The sequence below is a fragment of the Sapajus apella genome, unplaced genomic scaffold (genome assembly GCF_009761245.1).
Source record: "Sapajus apella isolate SASKATOON/1434 unplaced genomic scaffold, GSC_monkey_1.0 scaffold47, whole genome shotgun sequence".
Taxonomy (NCBI): domain Eukaryota; kingdom Metazoa; phylum Chordata; class Mammalia; order Primates; family Cebidae; genus Sapajus; species Sapajus apella.
Genome location: NW_022436987.1, coordinates 19,314,704 through 19,338,123, shown reverse-complemented (window position 1 = coordinate 19,338,123; position 23,420 = coordinate 19,314,704). Strand labels below are relative to the sequence as shown.

At 33.6% G+C, this 23,420-nt stretch overlaps 1 protein-coding gene across 3 annotated transcripts in view; it reads right to left on the bottom strand.

Moving 5' to 3' along the window:
- LUZP2 (leucine zipper protein 2) overlaps positions 1–23,420 on the bottom strand; it is a 569,126-nt gene that overhangs the window by 142,321 nt on the left and 403,385 nt on the right. For all 3 annotated transcript variants that reach the window (XM_032241009.1, XM_032241010.1, XM_032241011.1), the window contains exons 6-7: positions 9,095–9,157; positions 1,020–1,082 (exon numbers count right to left, since the gene is read on the bottom strand). In XM_032241009.1, coding sequence (XP_032096900.1) covers positions 1,020–1,082; positions 9,095–9,157 — 126 coding nt within the window. The remainder of the gene's footprint in view (positions 1–1,019; positions 1,083–9,094; positions 9,158–23,420) is intronic.

Below are 23,420 nucleotides of genomic sequence, written 5' to 3'. Positions count from 1 at the left end.
TTTCCCAATAGATTCTAAAAATGCTAAGGTTTTGCCTTTGGATGGATGCACAACCTAGTCTGGGACCTAGTTTGGTGAATCGTCTCAAAAAATTCTGCTCCTTCATAAAAACAATGACCTTGGAGGATAAATGCCTCCTTTTTCTTTTTTGATTGTGTACATAGTTAGATGAGGACACAATATATATATATATCTTTAGTGAGTGTCATGATTCTATGAGGAACCAAGGCTTAGAATAAGTAAGTTGGAGGTTGTTATATGGAGTGATGGGGAGGACAATGAAAAACAAACCTGAGTCTTGGTGACATAAACTGTAACATTGCCATACTTCCAGCCCTTTTGTTATTTGAGTTAATAAAAGTCCTACAATGGAACAGGTTTTGGGAGTATTATATATACTAAAGGAATTCTAATTCATGCAACTTCATAGTCCCTTTGTATTCAGGTCTCCTGATTTCATAAAATGTAAAATGACATGCAATAACAAGGTTTACAAATAATATGTCTCATATATTAAGTAATAAAAAGTTTCCACAAGTCCTGATCTTGGTAATATCTGAAAGCTGATGAATCACTAATCTATATTCAACTGGCATATTACATAGAAATAAATCACTGAATATCTGAGCTGTCTCACTGTCTTCTGCTCACATTTCTTTATAAAACTCTGATTTAAAAAATAAATTTAAAAGATTCAAAAGGCGTTGTATGATCTACCTTTGCATAAGTCTCTTAGCTTAAAATCTGCAACTCATGAACTCTGGGGAACCAGGATTTGTTTTATAAGATTCCTAACCTGCTGGAATGAGGCAGGCCTTTGATTAAAAATGAATGTAGTAAATGATACTTCCACTTATCTCCATTAATTAAGTAGGCAAGAAAATAAAAATATTTCTAATGCAGTCAAATGCAACACCACTTCATGAAAAATGTCAGAAATTAATTTAAACTAAATAATGTTTTTGATATTTTAGATATTGGGCTAGCAAGTTTCAGGGAAAAGAGAGAAAGAGACTCACCTTAAATAATAAATCCTTCTTCCCATAACGAAGCTCCTTCAGCTGGGCTTGAATTTTTTTTGACTGTAAGGTAAAAAACATGAATAAGTGCCATAACTCATTTATATTTATTTCCAAACTTGAAGATTTAAATTCTTTCAGACTTTAAAGGAATACATTTGGCAGCCAAGCAATGCACAGTCCAACTAATTTAGAAATAAAACAGAAAAGCTTAAACTCTGCTTTGAGAGTCAGACATCCGGACATTCTAGGCAGAAAGTGAAAAACCAAAGCTTGTTTAAAACATGTTAATTAAAGAAAGTTAATTATTGTTCTTCCCCTAATCCACAACAAAACACAGAGAATTTCTGTCACCTAGGCTTATCCATCAATCTAATTTTAGATGCTAATTACCTGTGCATATGTATGCCTGAGTTTTTACTACTTATTTTCAATTACTTATTTTTTTAATTAAATGCGAGTAAATTTGAATTTGCCATTTGACCAATGAGAAGCAAATATGACCAGAAGCAAGAAAAGCTGCTATGATGCTAACATGCTGAGCTGAATGGTGTTTGCACTTTAGAACAATAACACTTTTTAAGAGGGCTATCACAAATATGAAAATACTTAAAAAGAAAATATTTCTCAGCAGTATGCTTTGACTACCACATTGAATTATGGTCCCTTAAGTCACAGAATGATGATCATGCATTTTCAATTTTTCAGGAGAGTCCCAATTTCTAACATTATAATATAAGGACTTCAGTTCATTATATTTCTGTACCTAAAATTACAGGTCCTGATTCTTTACTCAGGCAAAAACAAACAAAAGAAAATTGCCACCATCAATAACAACACACACACACACACACACACACACACACACACCACACACACAAACACACACACACACACTAAATAGATTAGCATGATCACTTGAAGGAAAAATTGATAATTAAAATGTATTTGAGTGGAATTATAAATTAGTATCATCACTTTGGGAAACTGGCAGTTTCTGATAAAATTAAACATATGTACACTGCATTACACTGCATTACACTGCAATATGTCCCAGGTAATTACCCAAGAGGAATTATAACATACACAAAAATGCTTATAGTATCTTTATTCATAATCAAAAGCTAGAAAAAGCATATGTGTTAATAAGCAATGAAGAGATAAATGGTAGGCTACTCATGACATGTAGTACTAGAATTCCACTGAGCAATTAAAAAGGAATGATGTACTGATTTATGGAACAACATGAACAAATTGCAAAAGTATTATACCATGTGAAAGAATCCAGTAACTAGAAGCTATAATTTGTATAATTCTGTTTGAATAATATTTTAGAAAAGGCAAACAAATAGGTACAGAAATCAGTTTAGTAGTTAACATGGGCTGTGGTTGGAGGTGAAAATTTAGTATAATATAGCAAGAAGACATTTTGGAGGGTAATGAAAAAATTCTATATTTTGAATCTATACATTGGTCAAACCCATCAAACTATACACTTAAAGTAGATAAATTGTATGCATACAAATTATATATCAATAAAATTAAATTTTAAAAGCAGTTGGCTATAGTAGGTTACAAACCCTAGATCCTTATGTGAGTATTACATCCTAGTAAACTGTGTTGATATGTCTTTAATAAAGAAAGTTTATTTAATAAAGTCTACCTATATTGTCAAAATATAATTTTCCAAGCTTACAAAGCATGTATATGAGTTTTCCACTGAGCCAACTACAAGTTTATAGTGATTCAGTTTTCTATAATATTCAGAATATTTTTTTCTGTTTTCTTTGAGATGGAGTCTCGATCTGTCACCTAGGCTGTAGTGAGTAACCTAATCTCAGCTCACTGCAACTTCCGCCTCCTGGGTTCAAGCAATTCTCCTGTGTCAGCCTCCCGAGTAACTGGGTCTATAGGCACAGGCCACCACACCAGCTAATTTTTTGTATTTTAGCAGAGACAGGGTTTCACTGTGTTGCCCAGGCTGGTCTCGAACTCCTGAGCTCAGGCAATTGCCTGCCTTGACCTCCCAAAGTGCTGGGATTACAGGCATGAGCCACTGTGCCTGGTCCCAGAATATTTCTAATAATGCAATGTACTTGCTTTGTAAAGTAGGAGCTGTGTTATAATGGCACAATAATTTTTCGATCATTGTTCAATGTTGTAAGTACTATCAATTCAAGTGGAAACTTGAAAGCATCGTCAATGATATGCCACTGAAAGGTTCTAATATTGGAAACACAGTTTTTCACAGATATTTCTATTATAAATCACATGCATTTCATGATCTATTGAATCAGGAAGTTAATAAGAAAAATAAAAAGAAAACAAAATGAAACGAAATGAAAAAAGAAGAAAAAGAGACAGGAAGAGAAGCAGAGGGAAAGGCGGCAGTAAAGAGGAAGTGAGAGAGGGAAAGAAGGAAAGAGGAGGAAAGAAGGAAAGGAAGAGAAGAAACAGGAAGGAAGGAAGGAAGGGAGGGCTTAAGACTGAGATATGCTAATAATTCTATGTTACTAAACTCTATACAAAGCAGCAGCAAGAATTTATGGTTTGTCACAGGGTAGTTGATATTTTTTTTATTTACATAGAAAGTCACCCTTCTTTTGAAATGGATAGTGAAGGTGAAATGCATGATCCCTAAGAAGAACAAAAAGACATGATTGAGCATACATAGTGGTTAATGGCTTTCATGAATAAAACTCACATTGAGCCCTCAGTGCATTGACTTTATTTTTCTACTTCAGAATCATATTTATTATATCACTGTCTTTCCTCACACAGCTTCCCAAATGACTCAAAATAATATTTTGAGTGCATCATCTAGTTCTTATTATGTTAACTTAGTATTAGTCTGTTCTCACACTGCTATAAAGAAATACTTGAAATTGCATAATTTATTAAGGAAAGAAATTTAATTGGCTCAGACTTCTGCATAGCTGGGGAGGCCTCATGACACTTGCAATCATGGTGGAAGGCACCTCTTCACAAGGTAGCAGAAGAGACAATGAGTGCCAGCAGGGGAAATGCCAGATGCTTATAACACCATTAGATCTCCCGAGAACTCACTCACTATCAAGAGAACAGCATGGGAGAAACTGCCCTCATAATTCGATTACCTCCCACCACGTTGCCTCCTATAAAATGTGGAGATTATGAGATTACAATTCAAGGTGAGATTTGGGTAGAAACAAAAAGCCAAACCATACCATTCTGCACCAGCACCTCCCCAATCTCGTGTCCTTACATTTCAACCATGCCCTTCCAACAGTACCCCAAAGTCTTAACTCATTCCAGCATTAGCCCAAAAGTTCAAGCCCAAAGTCTCATCTGAGACAGTGCAAGTCCCTTCTGTCCATGAGCCTGTAAAATTAAAAGCAAGTTAGTTACTTCCTAGATACCATGAGGCACAAGTGTTGGGTAAATACACCCATTCCAAATGGAAGAAATTGGCCAAAACAAAAGGGCCACAGGCCCCATGCAATTCTGAAAGCCAATAGGGCATTCATTAAACCTTAAAGTTCCAAAATGATCCCCTTTGACTCCATGTCTCACATCCAGGTCATGCTGTTGCAAGAGGTGGCCTCCCACAGCCTTGTGCAGCTCCACCCCTGTGGCTTGCAGGGTACAGTCCCCCTCCTGGCTGCTTTCACAGGCTAGCACCAAGTGCCTATGCCTTTTCCAGGTGCACAGTGCAAGCTGCTCGTGGATCTACCATTCTGGAGCCTGGAGGATGGTGGTTCTCTTCTCACAGCTCCACTAGGCAGTGCTGCAGTGGGGGATTTGTATGGAGCTCTGAACCCACATTTCCCTGCTGTACTTCCCTAGAAGAGGTTATCCATGAGGCCTCCACCCCTCCAGGAAATTTCTGCCTGGACATCCAGGCATTTCCATACATCCTCTGTAATATAGACAGATGTTCCCAAACCTCAATTCTTGACTTCTGTGCACCCACAGGCTCAATACCACATGGAAGCCACCAAGACTTGGAACTTGCACCCTCTGAAGTAATGGTCTGAGCTGTATCTTGTTCCTTTTAGCCACAGCTGGAGCTGAAGCAGGGCACCATGTCCAAAGACTGCACAGAGCAGGGCAGCCCTGGACCCAGCCCATGAAACCATTTTTCCCTCCTAGGCCTCTGGGCATAAGATAGGAATGGCTGTCATGAAGGTCTCTGCATGCCTTGGAGACATTTTCTCCATTGTCTGGGTGATTAACATTGGGCTTCTCATAACTTTTGCAGATTTCTTCCTTTTGCTTTCTCCCCCCAAAAAAGTTTTTTTTTTTTTAATTGCATTGTCAGTCTGCAAATTTTCCAAACTTTTATGCTCCACTTCCTCTGAACACTTTGCCGCTTAAGAAATTCTTCCACGAGGTATCCTAAATTATCTCTCTCAAGTTCAAAGTTCCACTGATCTCTAGGGCAGGGCAAAATGCTGACAGCCTCTTTGCTACGGCATAGTAAGAGTCACCTTTGCTCCAGTTCCCAACAACTTTCTCATCTCCATGTGAGACCACCTTAGCCTGGACTTCACTGTACATATCATGATGAGCATTTTGGTCAAAACCATTTGACAAATCTCTAGCAAGTTCCAAAATACCGCACATCTTCCTGTTTTCTTCTGAGCTCTCCAAACTATTCCAACCTTGCCTGTTACCCAGTTCCAAAGTCGCTTCCACATTTTCAGCTATCTTTAAAGCAGTACTGCACTCTGTTGTACCAATTTACTGTATTAGTCTGAGCTCACACTGCTATAAAGAAATACCTGAGACTGCAGAATTTATAAAGGAAGGAGGTTTAATTGACTCGCAATTCCACATGGCTAGGGAGGCTCTCTAAGATAATTCTGCTTTACATGATAATCATTATTTTATGCTGCCGATTTTACTAAAGGATAATTTATGATATCTCTCACAATTTCAAATGCAGAGTTGATTGGCATTTTCTCCCACCTGTTCCAATCTACTCTTCAGAACTCATTTACGACCAGGTTTCTCAGGAAAACAGACTTTCTTCTTTTGTTTTTGTTTTTTTCTCATAATAATGTTGATGATATCAATGAAGAGTGGGAGATTACTACCGCATATGGTGCCCATGATTTGTCAAACTACATGTCAATTCTTCCACATAATTGATGCTCTATCTTTCAAGTGACAGAATGGTTGCATTTTAACTATTTGAGGTGTTCATTTTTAAAACATAATTAAAATGCATATTCTAAATGTACAGAATATCCTTTAAAATTTTCCGTATTACTTGGAATTATCAAAACATCAATTATTGCATTATTCAATGATTCATTCAGGAGCTACAATAAAACCTTCTGAATTTAATGACCATGAATGACTATTTAGCTTTGCTGCTATAATATATAAAAGAAGTTTTAGGAGTTTTCTTTGCAGTTACTCATCTCTTTGCTTCCAGCGCTCTTCTAATTTTCAGTTAAAAAGCAAAATCCTGTCTGAAGATTTCAGGATAGGTTATGCAAAGAATAAATGAGCTCTGAGGGGTGCATCTCTTTTTTATAAAGTATAGTAATTCAAAACCCAGCTGACAATTAGACTGTTTTATTTTAGCTTGTTAGCAACATATTGAAAAGTTAAAATTATCAAAAGGATAACCTTCAAACAATTAGTTCCAAATGTTGGTGCCTGTGAGTCATGAATTTTTCATAAGAAGTTTTCACAGCAAAATTAAAGTTGATAATAATGATAGTGTTGTCTATAATATAAAGACAAGGAAAATAAAGAAGAAGGAAGCCATGATAGGACATTTATCTCGGCTTTTTTATCCCATTTAGTCGATTATCTTTCAGTCTGAGATTTTTGCTTCCTATAATTTCATATTCAAGCAGCATTTCTTTCATGAAATAAGAGTGATGATTTTGGTAGATGGTGTTTATAGTAGCTTCACTTTTTAATGTTGTCCTCTGCCAAATTAAAACAATATCAATCTTCTGGGTGTCAATGGGATTTAAATATTTTATTCTCATATGAACACTGAAAGTTGAGGGTCACTGATCAAACAGGCAATATCTCCTTTTTTAGTTCCTAACCAAGAAAATATATTAGCATTTTTTTTTGGTAATGATGACGTATCAAATAACTAAATTTGCCACCATATTGTTTTGAAACTGTATTGTGACAGACAAAAACACATGCCTGCCCCATTATCAAGAATGTTAAGCTCTGCATTTATTCTATAAGTATATAATGACATACAGCAAATAAATTGTAATGAACCTATTATAATACATTTTAATATTAGGCAACATGAATACATGAAGTATGTAACAATTCAGGGATAATATATTTTCCTAGGCATTGAGATGAAGAAAAAATAGGAATTATTCTTGAACTGACTAAAAAATAAAGGTAAGCTCCACTTTTACTTATGTGAACCACAGATATTTCTCCTAGAAGCTTCCCCCTTCCCTTCCATGTACAGGAATGTCAACATGAACCCTAAACACATGTAGTTTATCTCAGAATATAACTTCAATCTAGATATTCTTTATTCAAAACATCATTCCACCTGGTTACCCTCCTATAAGTAATACTCAGAACCTGCACAAACCACATTTGTACTATTTCCAAAACCTACGAAATGTAAACAATGTACAAGTCTATTTGTATTCAAATAGAAAAACAAGGAAATGAAACACCACACTAGATCAGATCTACAAACCATTCAGTCTAATTTTTCATCTTAAACATCATTTTTTAGTTTATCTGTGTTAAACATTTCTATTCATGCCATTTATAGTATTTTAGGAAAGATATTATAAAATGGGTTTTTACGTTGCATGTTAGACTTGACTGTTCGTGTTTGTGTTAATGAATTTTTCTTTTTTAAGGAGAGTTTTCACCTTCTTTAACTCTTTAACAAAGAAATCTCAGTTTGGACTGGACACAGGATCTCTGACCTAATGATATTTTTCAGACTCTCTTCAACTTAGCTCAGCATGTGACCTAGTTTTAGCAAATAAAGTACAATGAGACAGAAGAAACTATTTTCTGGGTGGACTCCTGAAAAGCAATGCTTGTGCTTCACCAGATTACCTTCCCTTTCCCTCCTGCTGGAAGAGGATAGTGACAGAAAAAGATATTTTTGAACCAATGGTGGTTCCATAATTAAAAGGCAATAGAGCTGTTTTAGAAGCTCTTCTCCTTACTCCTAGACAACTCTGAGAAAAAGGGTAAACTTGTTTTAACTTGTATAAGCAACTTTTCTCATTGTACCTAAACTTCCTTCCTTCTCAGTTGCTTCATAGGCATAAGACATTCATCATGATATGAAGCCACTCATGAGTGTCCCTCATCATTCATAGGCTATTTCTTGAATACATTTCTTACACATCTAATATATCTTTGTGTGTGTCTCTTGAAGGATACAACCAAAACAGTGACTCTTGTCTCCTCTCCTTGAGGCATAAACAATCATTTATCATGACAGCATCACTGCTGTTTCATTACTATTACTAAGACTTATAGGAGCTACATTTTACATTACAGGCTCATAAGAATAGATTTGGAGATGAGAAATACAGAAAATTGATTACTTTCGTTAAATCTACATTAATCAGAATGACATATTTCCCCCGAGAAACATATAGGACAATTTTACAACACAGCCAATAGAACCAATGAATGTATTTATTTTGTATGGTTTATGGTCAACCCCAGAATCTTCACTCTGTCAATTGCCATGGCAAAACTTTGCAGACATCACATAGAAGGCACAAGAGAGGAAAAAAGGAAAATTTTATGGACTTCCAGGAATTTGCTATTAAGGAAATTCTGATAGTCCAGGTAAGGAAGAAATCCAGAAAAACAAAATCTTACACAAGTGACTATTACCTGCCTTTGTTAAAATTTATTTATTTTTTCCTTTTGGTTATTTCAATGTTAAAACACAAAGATACTCAAATGTTTAAAATATGTTTTATTTTTCTATTTCAAAATTTGCATTTTTGTTAGGAGGAAAAAAAAGTTTCCAGATGTCTGGATTGAATGAAAATCTGGAAATAATATTGTTTTTATTGGGTTAAAGCTAGAAGAAGCAAAAATTTACTCACCTCTTCTGCATGAATGCCACAGAGCTTGTTTCCTGACAAGAGTTTGTTTTTCAAGCTTTTATTCTGAGGAAGAAAACATAGTTTTATTGCAAAGAAGAGATGAAATATTAAGAATTTCTTCAATGATGTCAGCATTACTGTTTTATGATCTGTTCAAAAGTTAGACTTTCATGATATAAAATGTAGTGAATTGGTGTAAAGCTGAATCAAATCTGTAATGTAAAATATTGTTTTTTATTCAATTAAAATTTGCTGCATTAGCATTAACACATTCATTTAAAAAGGTAATTTCTAGTTTTATTCTATTGTGGGCAGAAAACATAATTGATATAATTTCATTTTTGAAAAAAAATTTGTTATAATTTGTTTTCATATCCTAAAATACAGTCTATAGGGAGAACATTTCATGTGCTGATGAGAAGAATGGGTATGCTATAGCTGTTGGGTAAAATGTTCTGTAAATGTCCATGAGGTCCATTTGGTGTAGAGTGCAATTTAACTCCGATGTTTCTCTTTTTTTTAATTATTTTTTTGAGACAGAGCCTCACTCTGTTGTCCAGGCTGGAGTGGAATGGTATGATCTCAGCTACCTGCAACCTCTGCCTCCTGGGTTCAAGCACTTCTGTTTCAGCCTCCTGGGTAGCTGAGATTACAGATGTCCACCACCATACCTGGCTCATTTTTTTTGTATTTTAAGTAGAGATGGGGTTTCGCCATGTTGACCAGGCTGGTCTTGAACTCTGACCTAAGGTGATCTGCTCGCCTCGGCCTCCCAAAGTGCTGGGATTACAGGCCTTACTCTAATGTTTCTTTGTTGATTTTTTGTTTGGGTGATATGTCTAGTTCTGAAAGTGGGATATTACAGTGCCCCACTATTCTTACATCACAATGAACCTCTCCATTTAAATCTGTTATATAAATAAATAAATATGTGTATGTGTTTGCATGTATGTGTGTGTGTGTGTGTATATATATATATATCTCCATATATATGCTCCAATATAGGATGCATATGTAATTGCAATTATTATATCCTCCCACTGTAATGACCCTGTTATTATATAAGGGCCTTATTTGTCATTTTTAAAATCATTTGTTACTGAAAGTCTGTTTTATCTGATGTAAGCATAGCTACTCCTAATCTGTTTTGCATGGAATATCTTTTTCCATCTCCTCTATGCATGTCTTTATAAGTGCAATGAATTTCTTATAAACAGCAGATATTTCAGTCTTTTTTTAGTCCATGTAACCACTTTATATATTTTAATTAGATAATTTAGTTTACTTATAGTCAAAGTTATTATTGATAGGTAAGGATTTACTACTTCTGCACAACGAAAGAAAACAATACAGTGAAGAGGCAACCTAAAGGATGGGAGCAAGTATTTGCAAACTACTCAGCTAACAAAGGTTAATATCTAGAACAAACCAAGAATACAAATCAAAAGCAAAAAGCAAATAATATGATTTATAAAATTGGCAAAATATCTGAATAAACATTTCTCAAATTCCTTTGTCTTCTGACAAACAAATGCCAATAGATATACCATAAATGTTAAACATTACTAATCATCAGGAAAATGCAATGAGATATTACCTCACCCCAGTTAGGATGGTTATTACCAAAAAGACAAAAAATAACAAGTACTAATGAGGATGTAGAGAAAGGTGAACTCTTATGTACAGTTGCTGGGAATGTAAATTAGTAGAGCCATTATGGAAAACAGTATGGAAGTGTTACAAAAATTTAAAAATAGACTAATATGTAATCCAGCAATCCCATTACTGGATATATCTCCAAAATAAATGAATCAGTATGTTACAGATATTTGCATTGCTACGTTTATTGAAGCACCATTTATAATAGCCAGGGTATGAAATCAATGTAAATGTTCATCTACAGATGAATGGAGAAATAAAACGTGGCGCATATAGACCATGGAATACTATTAAGCCATAAAACAGAATGAAATCCTTTCATTTGTGGTAACATGTAGGTAGAACCAGAGGACATTATATAGAATGAAATCACCTAGGCACAGAAAGACAAACCCCACATTATCTCAGTCATATGCAGTACATAAAAAGACTGATTTCATAGAAGCAGAGAGCAGAAGAGTGGCTGAGTCTGGGAAGGGTAGGAGGAAGTTGAGGGATCAGAAGTTATTCAACAAGTACAAAGTTACTGTTAGGCAAGAAGAATAAGTTCTGATGCTTTATTACACAGAATGCCTACAGCAAATAACAATGTAGTGTATGTTTTTAACATAGCTAGATGAGAAAATAGTGACTATTATAACCACAAAGCAATGATAAATGTTTAAATTCATGGATAGGTTATTAATCACCTTAATTTGATCATCATACAATATATATAAGTATTCAAACATCACACTGTACCACATAAATATGTACAATCTATATCAGTGATAAATACAACTTAATTTGTAAAAAAGATAAAACTTTATTTGGTCTTATATTTACTTTCTGTTTCCTATTTAAATCCTATGGGATTTAAAATATAATTTTTGGTTCAAATAAGCAATAGATGCTAGCTTGTGAAAGCACCCTTCTAAGCTGCAAGCATTTATTCCTATTACTATTTGGATTTTGGTTATCTTGTACCCTAGCGTAACATAGTTAAAGATCCCTTAGAGGGTCTGTATTTCCTTAGAAGTCTATAATTGTAAGTCTTCTTAAACTACTAATGTCTGTACATTGAATTCCAAAGGCGTCTTGATTCTCACAAGCCATTTCTTCTTCCAGGCCTGAGAGATATGCTCTTCATGTGGGGTGTGAGTGAGGGATAACACAGGGTAACACAGATCTGTTACCCTTTAAATATCTCATAATCGACCTAGGTTCAAATATAAATGTTGGTTCCTCTGACACTTCTTAACATCTGAGTCTAACCCCTCATAGCTATTTAATTATATTTGCCTCATTGCACTCAGGCTTTTCTGTCTTTTACCCCAATAACTGAAGTAATATTCTGTCTTTAGATGCGCAGGCTAAGGAGAGCAGATAACTGTAAAACCCACAGGATTCAGACTTCATACTGACTCTATAGGAGTAGACAATGTCCTGGTACAAGTATATATTATGCATGATGACTCTAAAGAGGGCCAATTGGATGAGCACCAGGAGCAAAATGAGCATTTAATGCAGAGCAAATGAACACATCCATCAAGTTTAAGAGTTCCCCACTTAGAATTCCAAACTAATTTTAAACAGCGTTTTCTATTTTGTTTTCCTATCATGGAGTGAGGGGGTACAGTTGTCTCAGTCTGAAAGAATACTTTGTCTTTTCCTCTTTAGCTAATTTGGAAATCTGAAAAGCTCAGTTAGAATTTCAATACTATGAAATGTTTTACACAAACGGGAGGAAGTTATTCTGATTTATTCAAGTAATGTCTTTTTGTAAATATTCACATTGATCATACAAGGTATAATACTAGAGTTCTTTCTTTTTTTTAAGGAGGATCTGATACACATTAATTCCATATTTAAAGAGAGGTATATGCCCAATAAAGGGATCTATACCGATATGTTCTGCCTCTGCAGTGTTGCTCAGATTGTAGCATAATAAAACTCTTCAAAATGGAGACAAGATAAGTGATGTACATCTGATAGGAGTATTTATGTCCTAACAAAAACCATTCACATCTGAGAAACATTAGTAGAAATAAGAAATAGCTATAAATTAATAAATGACATATTTAAACATTGGTGTCTGTAGTATATACTATTTAAAATTTGCATCTCCACTTATTTTTTTCTTTTCATTTATGTATCTATGATTGTATTTATTTATATTATTATTTGTTCACTTACTAATGTTGCTGACACTCAGGAAATTCTGTATGTTGGTTTGAATGATATAAATTATAGCAAATATTAACTTTTATCCTTCAAAAATGATATTATTTTATATTTTTTCTGAGGCAGAAACATACCTGTTAACTAAGATATATGACACAAGACTAATTTTTAGCATACTATTTATTCCATTGACCTGTTATCTCTGCTTATCACACAGATTTCTTAGAATAGATTATTCTTTAATTACTTGGAGTAGGCTTTTCAGTGACCAGGATGTATGTGTTGAGTTTATAGATATCTAGCAGTGCTAAATATTCTACACTAAATGTTTAGTGAAGCTAGAGATTTTATAAAGATGTTCCACAGAACCATTTAACTTTCTTTAGTAATATTTACTCTCCACTCTCCCACAAAAGATTGATGCTATGATGAGTTGAACAAACTTAAAAAGATTTATTTTCTCCAGACTTCTCAGAGTCTTTATTAGAATATTGTGCTCCATGGACACAAAGAGGGCAACAACAGACACTGGGGTCTACCTGAGGGTTGAGGGTAGGAGGAGGAAGAAGATCAGAAAAAATAACTTTTAATACAAGGTTTAGTTCCTGGGGACAAAATAATCTGTACAACAAACCTCCATAATGTGAGTTTACCAGTTTACTTTCATAAAAACCTGCACATGTAACCCTGAACACATACCCCTGAACCTAATTATTATTAGATATTTTAATAATACTAATACAATTGTGTTTAATATAAATGGTTTTCCTAAATTTATTTGACAATAATATACTTTGGACTAAAGAATAATATACTTTGGACTTGTCTCATTACTAGAATTTGAGAAATAAAGCTGCAAGTATTAACCTATGTTTGATTTTACTAAGGGAGACCAAAATATTACAGTACTATATTTTATAGAAGTTCTATTTATCATGCTTACTTGTAAAATGATAAGGAAAATTTGATTCAGGACTTTTGAAACAAATGTCAAGGCTATTGAAATAAGGGAGAAAGATGGGGCTCAACGCTAAATATAGCAAAAACATAGCAAAGATAGCTGAAGATTTATAGCCAATGAGCAGAATTTGGGAGGTCAATGGATAGAAAATTACTAATAGGAGCTATCATGGGTAGGAGGATTTTTGCCAAACCTGCCAAATAGAATCCCTGCTGAAAAGCATTTGATCAGATTTAGATATCAAGGGTGAAGGAGTCTCCCTAAACTGACTTAGCAGGGTCCCTGCAACAATTGGACTAGGTGAGTCTAAGACAAGACCTGAGGACAAGGCCCATTTGAAAAGTGAACTCAGAAGAGTCTGTCTAAAGTTTGGTCAAGGAGTCTTTGGGATTAGTGCTTCCTGTGCCCTAAGAAATGTTTGCCTACTTCAAAGTCATGAAGAATTTTTTCTTAAATAATTTTCTTAAAGTTTTATTGTTTTAGGGTATACTCTTCTGTATTATCCTCTTTGAGTTGTCTTTTTTTTATTTTATTAAGTGAGGTAAGGGTCACGGTTCACTTTTAGTTTTTACTGCAAACATCCAGTTAGTTGTGCACCAATTATTGAAGAAATGCTCCTTTGTACATTGAACTATCTAAGGGCCTTAGTCAAAAATCAATAGAAAAATAACTCTTTTGGCCAATATGAAGCATCTGGCATCAGACAAACCCTCTAGCCATAAACAACTAAATAACTAGACAGAATATAATAAAACAAATGTTTAAGACAGTAGACAAGCATGATTGCCAGACTAAAGAGAGGAGAAGTAGGCAAGAAATCACTGCAGCTGCTCTTTTTTGTTTGTTTTTTTGTTTTCATCTGGAGACAATTTATGAAGTACCATACAGAAGAAAAATACAATCAGAATGCAGAAGTTTTGGTTAGTCAAGAAGAAAGAGTTTAGCATTAGGGAAAGGTGATCAGGTGGAATTTCTGTTACAAAGTATCGGAGGCTTTTAATCTGTTAAAAGAAAAATCGTAGATAAATTAAATTGAACCATTTGAGCAATGAATGATTTGCAAATCAACCAGAATAAGTTCAGAGACACTCCAATGCAGCTATGTAATGGAAGATTTATGGACAGAAAAAGCAAAATGACATGCAGAAAATGGAAGTGAGGTACAAAAAAGAGCTGTATTGGTTACAGCTCAGTGCTTGCTGTGTTTGAACATGGTTTTAACAGTTGGCTTTTCTTGATTGGCAAAAACTCAATGACTGGCACAAGTTTAGGTTACAGTCTGCTTAACATATCAGTTAGGTTACACTTCATTATGTATACAGAAACCTTTAGGTCAAACTTAAAATGTGTAAGGAGGCAACTTTAGCTTAAACTTAATTTAAGAATGCAATGCAGAAAAAGAAAACAGAGGATTTTCAGGGAGGTTTTGGCTTCCTTATGTCTTTAGGTGAATGTAAATCTGCATATGTATAAACTAACATCCTACAAGGCCAGCTAAAGAACCACCAGAAAAGAACTGCAAGGTGAAACATTACTAGAGCTCACCTAGATATCCACTTTCCAACCAGCCACGATGGAAAGACTTAACCACTAAGATATTTAATAAAAACCCTAGAAAGAACTGTCTTACAAGTAGGGTTAAAACAGTCCTGTAAAGGTTCATTTAGACCAATCTTATAAAGCTTAAAAACAAAACTAAAAATCACTAAGCTAAACAAGTATTATCTAATAGAATAAACCTTAATACTCTTAGAAGATAACAAAATCCAGGTGCCCAATAATGTAATATTTACAATTCAGCCTTCATTTGAAATTATTAAACACAAGAATCAGAAAAATGAGAGCTTTAAGGCAGAGGAGGAAGAAATCAGTCAACAGCAATAGCTATCATTGGCAAAAATGGTCAAGTTCATTTAGAAATAACATTAAATATGTATAACTAAAGAAACTTTCATTTTCAGCATTGACATGTAAAGAACTTGAAAGTCATTAGATTTCCAACTTCTATATCTTTACTGAATTTTCTCTTTGTTCTCTCTATTAGCTTGAAAGGAATATTAAAATATCCAAAAGTCATTGTGAATTTGTCTATTCCTTGTTTAAGTCTGTCATTTATTACTTTACTAAGTTTGAAGCTTTTTTTAGGTGCTTACAAATTTAAGAATTGTTACGTCTTTTAGAAAAAAGGATTGCCCCTTTCAGCACTATAATATGCCTCTCTTTCTGGCAATTTATTTTGTCATGGCTAATTTATCCAATCTTAGACATGCTAAAGCCTTTTCTCTTACAGTTTGCATAGCATATATTTTCATATTTTACTTTGATCTTTCTTGTGTCTTTATATATAAAGTGTATTTTTATTAATCAACATATAATTTGATTATATATTTTTATATAGTCTGGTGATATCTGTCTTTCAATTAAAGTATTTACATGTAATATAATATAATCAATATATATAGCCAGGTTTTGTTTACAATCTCACAATTTGCTTTCCTTTACCTTAGTGCTTTTCTAGAGTCTATTTAGTATATTTAGAAGTCTATTTAGAATTGATACTGTACCACTTCACACCTCACACTCTGCCATACATAATTCCTAAATCACAAACTATAAGATACATAATAAATTTGAAGATGAGCAAACCATTATATAATTGTAAAGGATACATAATTTAGAGTAAATAAATCAAAAAAGGTATCCCTGATGAGGTACTTACATGTGGCCTATAAACGCAAGTGAATAAGTTAAGAAATTTCTAAACTTTTCAATCATTCAAAGTATGAAAATCTGATAGTTTCTTATTGTATCATTGCATCTAGTTTAGATAAAGTGAAAGAAAATTGTCAATATGTTTATGTTATTTTCAAAGACAAATCAGTTATTAAAACTACCAATCTCTTAAACAGGTAGAAAAGACAATCTTTTCTGTTTGTTTGTTTTTATTCTGTCTCAGGAAATGATGTGATAAAGCTCTTTTGATTCAGGGTTTAACATCAGTCCACCTAATAGAAAACTGTACTATTCTGCCTTCATTTTCCACCTACTCTTTCAGACTTCCAGTCCATTTCCAAGTACCTCACAGGGGTTTTTGGCTTTCGCCCCAAAAAGGCTGACAAATAAAAATTTGCAGTTTTCATATGAAGCTATAAATGTCTTTTAAAAAGCCTACTTTTTACACAAGAAATTGTGAAGTTTTATATGCATATGTGCACCACTCTGACCCATCCTGATTTTAAACTCATTTTTTAAAGGTAATGTTACTGCTATTTGGCCAGATTATCTGAAAATAGATACAAGGATCTGACATACTTACCTTATTTTTTTACAATTGTGACTCATAAGCAAATTGGATGTCCTAGATATACTTGACTCTTTCAATTTATGTAAGGTTTCATGTTACGTTTCTCTTTATGGGTATTTTCTCTCAGATATACCAAATATAAAAGAGTATGAATAGGAGTTGTACAATTTTGAAAATAATTCCAGTTTTTTTCTCAATAGCAGAATCTCCTAGATCCATTCAACTCTATGTAACTGAACATGTTTATATACAAATGCATACCAAAGAGTGTTATAAAATGTCAATTGCCAATTTTTTTTTTTTTCCGTAATTGCAAGTTTCACTATGTCACTCTCTTCCAAAAAGGGGAGGAATCCATTTTAAAGGCAAGGAAAAAGGAAGGGGACAAAGATGTAAAATTTGTTTGAGAATCTATAAGAAGAACAGTTGAACAAGCAAAAAACAAATAACCCCATTAAAAAAATGGACAAAAGGCATAAGCAAATAATTTTCCAAAGAAGTCATACAAGCAACTAACAAATATATGGAGAAAATATTCAACATCACTAATCATCAGAGAAATAAAAATCAAACTCACAATGAGATCTTATCTCATGCTAGTCAGAATGGCTATAGTTAAATAGTCAAAAAACATCAGATGCTGATGAGGCTGTGTTGAAAACGGAACACTTATACACTTTTGGTGGGAGTATAAATTAGTTGAGCCACCGTGGAAAGGAGTTTGAAGATTTCTCAAAGAACTTAGAACTACCATTCGACTCAGCAATCCCATTACTGGCCATATATCCAAAAGAAAACAAATCTTTCTACCAAAAAACACATGCACTCACATGTTCATTGCAGGACTGTTCACAAAAGCAAAGGCATGGAATCAACTTAGGTGCCCAACAATGTTGGATTCAATAAAGAAAATGTGGTACATATACATCATGGACTACTATGCAGCCATAAAAAGAACAAAATCTTGTCCTTTGTGGCAACATAGATGCAGCTGGAGGTTGTCATCCTAAATAAATAACACAGGAAAAGAACATCAAATACCACATATTCTCACACTTATAAATGGGAGCTAAATATTGGGTAATCATGGATATAAAGATGGTGACAATAGAAAATGAGGACTAAAAGAGTGGGGAGCGAGGGAGGCTGGCAAGCGTTTAAAACCTATTAGGTACTATGCTCACTAACTGCGTGACAGGATCATTCATGCTCCAAACCTCAGCATCATGCAGTATATCCAGGAAACCAACCTGCACATGCACCTCACGAATACAAAATAAAAGTTGAAAAAAAGAATAGATTATAAACAAAAATACAATTTGTTTGATTTTCTTGTGGTTTTTCTTTTATATAATCACTCCTAAAGTTTTCATCCTCTTATTCTTCCTCTAGCTTGGCTCCCACTTGCTGCGTTCTTTGAAGAGCTAATTTTCTAGCCTACTCCAAGTTTCTCTGTAACTCACCCTACTTAACACATTCATTTCAGAGTAAACTTCCTAAAATATAGTGAGAATCTTATGCCACCCCACTAAAAATTTCTCATGGAGTTTTATAAATTACAAACAGACTGACTTTCAAGGGATTGAAAATTTGACAATCTCTCACCAGTCTTTTTTCTTACCTATATAAAACTTTGCTGTTACCAAGTTAGATTTGTTATTTATTATTAAATCCCAAGAATTTGACTTGATCCAGCCATTATCCTAGTATGTGTTTTCTCCTCTCCTATTTCTATGTGTCTATTAACTATTTTGATTGTAGTGACTATGTTTGCTTCTGAAAGCTTTTTTGTGATTTGCCTATTACTTTCATAGACATCCTGTCCTCAACTGCCCCCAATTAACCTCTATCATATATAAAGTCTAGAGGGTACAATTTTTTAAATCAAAAGATTCATTCTTTAGAAATCTCCAAACTGATTTCCACAGTGGCTAAACAATACGGAAAACCAAATGTCACATGTTCTCACGTATAAGTGGGAGTTAAACATTGAATACACATAGACATAAAGATAAGAACAATAGTTACCAGGAACTATTAGAGAGTGAGGTAAGGAGTAAGGCATGGGCTGGAAAAAGAAAAAAACAACTATTGGGTAATATGCTCACCTTCAGCATCACAAAATATACCCCATATAAAAAATCTGTACATATACCCTTTAATCTACAATAAAAGTTGAAATTATTTGGTTGGGCATGGTGGCTCATGTCTGTAATCTCAGCATTTTGGGATGCCAAGGCAGGTGAATCACTTGATGTCAGTAGTTCTAGATCACCCTGACCAACATGGTGAAACCCTGCCTCTACTAAAAATACAAAAATTAGCTGGTCATGGTGGCACACCTCTGTAATCCCAGCTACTCAGGAGGCTGAGGCAGGAAAGGCAGGGAGGTAGAGGTTGTGGTGAGTCAAGACCATGCCACTGAACTACAACCTGGCCAACAAAAGCAAAACTCCATCTCAAAAAAAAAATATATTTAAAAAAAGATTCATTCATTCATACATATTCTATTCACTCATAGATATTCACTAACTTCTCTGTGCTAGACTCAGTGTTAAGCCTTGAGAATACAAATATGAAACAGGAGTTATCTGCTTTCGAAGAGCTCACCTTCTGAGTTAGAGTAGGCTACAGATATGAAAATAAACAACTGAAACACAGAATGTACAATGTAAATTATATAGCTACCAAATAATCTCTACTAATTTTAAAGCAGATTTATAATTAGTCCCCTGGATGGATGCTCACGTTTGTTTTTAGAGGAAAACAGTTTACAGGGAAATGTCTAAAACTTTGGCCAAAATTAAAAAAATAATAATCCGTGTGTGTGTGTGTGTGTGTGTGTGTGTGTGTGTGTATTTGTGTATGTGTTTTTGTGTCAGCATGAAATTGGATGGAAGTGAAAAACGTACATGCCAGGCCTTTAACAAGTATTATAATATTAAGTGAAAATGTAAAAAATAAAATGCTATCTGTATTGTGAATCTAAATGTGTAAAGCTTAAATGTATATATTTAAAACCAGGAGATAAACAGATAAAAACCTACATGCTGTTAGGTGATATATTATGTGTAATCTTTTCCAAAGATTGATGTTGTTATTTTAATAAAATTTAATATTTCTAAGGCATTTTCTATGCAAAATAGCATAATAAAAGTGGTATTATATGGTGTGAATGTGTATGTGTGCATGTGTATATAAAAACTCTGCAGAATTTCTGAATACTGAGATTTGATACTTCTGTTTTTTTTCTGTGTGTTTTTTGTTTTTGCTGTTTATATTCAGTTCCTTCTTCTTCATCTAAACAAAAAATTGAATCTGATTTTTCTGTGTGTCCAGTACTGAAAGTATTATTCAACTTGTAGTTATTATTTAGTTAGTGTGAATGAATAACATTCATGAATGAATAAGTGCTTGGTAATGAATATTATGTTATTGCTGAGGATTAAGCTGGCAATCCATTGCCTCTGTGACATTATCATGATGTATTACTTCATTTGACAAAAGCAGAACATCTTAAACATGTTATCTTTAAAAACTAATATTTCTAATATCTTGGTCTACATTGTGATTCTTGGAAACAAAAAGGAAAAACAATTATACATATGTGACAAAATTCGGTGATGTACATTTTTCTAATGTCTTGGGACTCCTGAAAGCCTGTAGAAAGTTTACAAATGACATGGTTTTCGATATTTGTAAAATATCATTTAGTGTCAAGGAATTCTGTGATATTTCATATTTCTGCTTTACTCATTAACCTGTCATCTCTTTCAACTTTAAAAACTATTATTCTTATGTTGTTATACACTCAGAAATATCCTCAATTAACAACTCCAGACAGATGTTCAAAAATGTTAGTTAAAATAATGAATTTAATAACCTTTGAAAAGATTGTGACCTCAGTCTGTAGCTCTTATTTATAAAATAAATCAAATATACATACTACTTGTTTCTCAGAATACATCTAATAGATTGTCTACTTAATTCAGATTCATTCAAGAGACTGGCATTTGACTAGAACTAGCATAGGGCTTATCTGTATAATGTTTTGCAGAATAGAAATATTAAATATATATATATATATAAATGCTTTATTAAAGAGAAATAGGCTATTCTGAATATATTTTAACATTTTCTGGATGGTATAGACCTTCTATTATAAATTTTAATTTTTATAATAGGTACTAATTGAGACATCACAGGGTATAACTGAGAATTGTGGAAACTTTTACTACTTCTGTAAATGCCTGCAAAATGTTTTTATATTTTTTTCTATATTTGATTTTAGAAATTTCTGTTAGCATATTCATATAAATATGTACCATATATTTATTTATTTGCACAATTTGTTCATTGTGCATTATTAAATAAGTGAATCATCACATATGAAATAATGTATTTTAAGATAAAGATGAATAAATCCTATTTATTTGCACAATTTGTTCATTGTGCATTATTAAATAAGTGAATCATCACATATGAAATAATGTATTTTAAGATAAAGATGAATAAATCCAGATTATGTGACTATCTCAAACAACCAATTCATTTTTTGATGCCAGTAGGCAGAGTTTCTAATGCAATCAGAATTCATATATGAGAACTTCTTATGATTCCCTTTAAACACTCCTCCCCCTCCTTAACTTCAGCTTTCACAGCTGCAAAATTCTTATTTATAAATTAAGCCTATAAGATTGATTAGATTCAAGGACTGCTAGTCAGTCACCAAGTAAATAACTAGTTTACAAATGGTGATTTCACTTGTTTAAGAGATTGCATCTGCATAGTTGAATATAGGTAGACTATCTGCAAACATCTATATTCTATATTTTTAAAAGGTTCTGCTAGAATTTGCACTATCATGTCATTATTGTCATATGCTTCTTCTGTCATGTAATGACCAGCAGAATAATTATTCTGATGACTACATACAATTGGTGTGTTATCACCTCCCTTTTTCAACAGAATTTGAGACTCTCTTTTCTCCCTGCATATATGCTTGCTTACATTTTTATAATATATTTGCTCATTTGTTAATTTGGAATTGTATGTTACAGATTATATATTTCTTAGAAGGAAATTTTTACATCATGTAATCTAATCTCCATCTGAATATACTGACTTCCATGGTGGTAGGGGTTATTTCTCCATTAAAAAGAGAATTTCACCTGAATTTCATTTTATTCTGTCCAATTCTAATCCGTTAAAGCAGAGAAGTGGAAATATTTTACTTAAATATTTTACTTAAAATATTTATGATATATGTATACAATGAGCATAGGAAAGACTGTCACTCCACGACAGAGATATCTTTGTGGCCATCCACAAAGGGGCAGTGATTGTAATGTGTGTCCATAATTAACTTTGGCAATTGATGATTCTGGGCAACAGTGTAAAGAAATGTTTCCATAAAGCTAAATGTCATTGGCAGAGTTTAAAAATTAGAACATTTCAGTATTTTGAAATGTATCCAGAATTTGGGGATAATTACAAGCACCTCAGCTGAGCCAATTGTGGGGCACAGGGTAGTCTCTTCTCAAAGGCCATACTGAGATCGTTCTTAGGTGGCATGTTCCTCAAAAATGTGATGGCACAGGACACTAAAAAGGAAATTCTGATCCTCAGACAATTTACCAACTTAATCTTTCCACTTATGATTAGTGATCATTCTTCTTTATCTCTAAAACTATTATTATTTAACATTACTTAGGCATTGAAACAGATAACATAGTTTATCTGAGAACAGATCTTACATAGAAAAGAGAAGACCTGAATCTGGAGAAGAAAATTTGGAACCTGGTAATGATGTTTGTGCCACCTCCTCACCTTGATAAAGCCTTGCCTTAATTCTAACATAGACTAGATTTCTTAGTAAAATGCTTCCAGTACATGCTTGACATCATGCTTAAATATTTTTGCCCCCCACCCACATGTTACATAATCACATAATTTTGTCACTTTCTTTTGATTAAGAACAGCAAGGGAGAAGATTCAAGTAACCAAACTTATATTTTATGCTAATGCCATATTTTATCAGGGTGTAAATGACAAAATATCCATCCCCTTTTGGCTTCTGTAAGTGGAAGGTAGACCCTGCATACCACCTACTTAGGGAATACCTCAATTGGATGGTATATTCTTCTGTTTTCATAATGCTATAAAGAACTGTCTGACACTGTGATTTATAAAGGAAAGGGGTTTAATTGACTCACAGTTCAGCATGGCTGAGGTGGCCT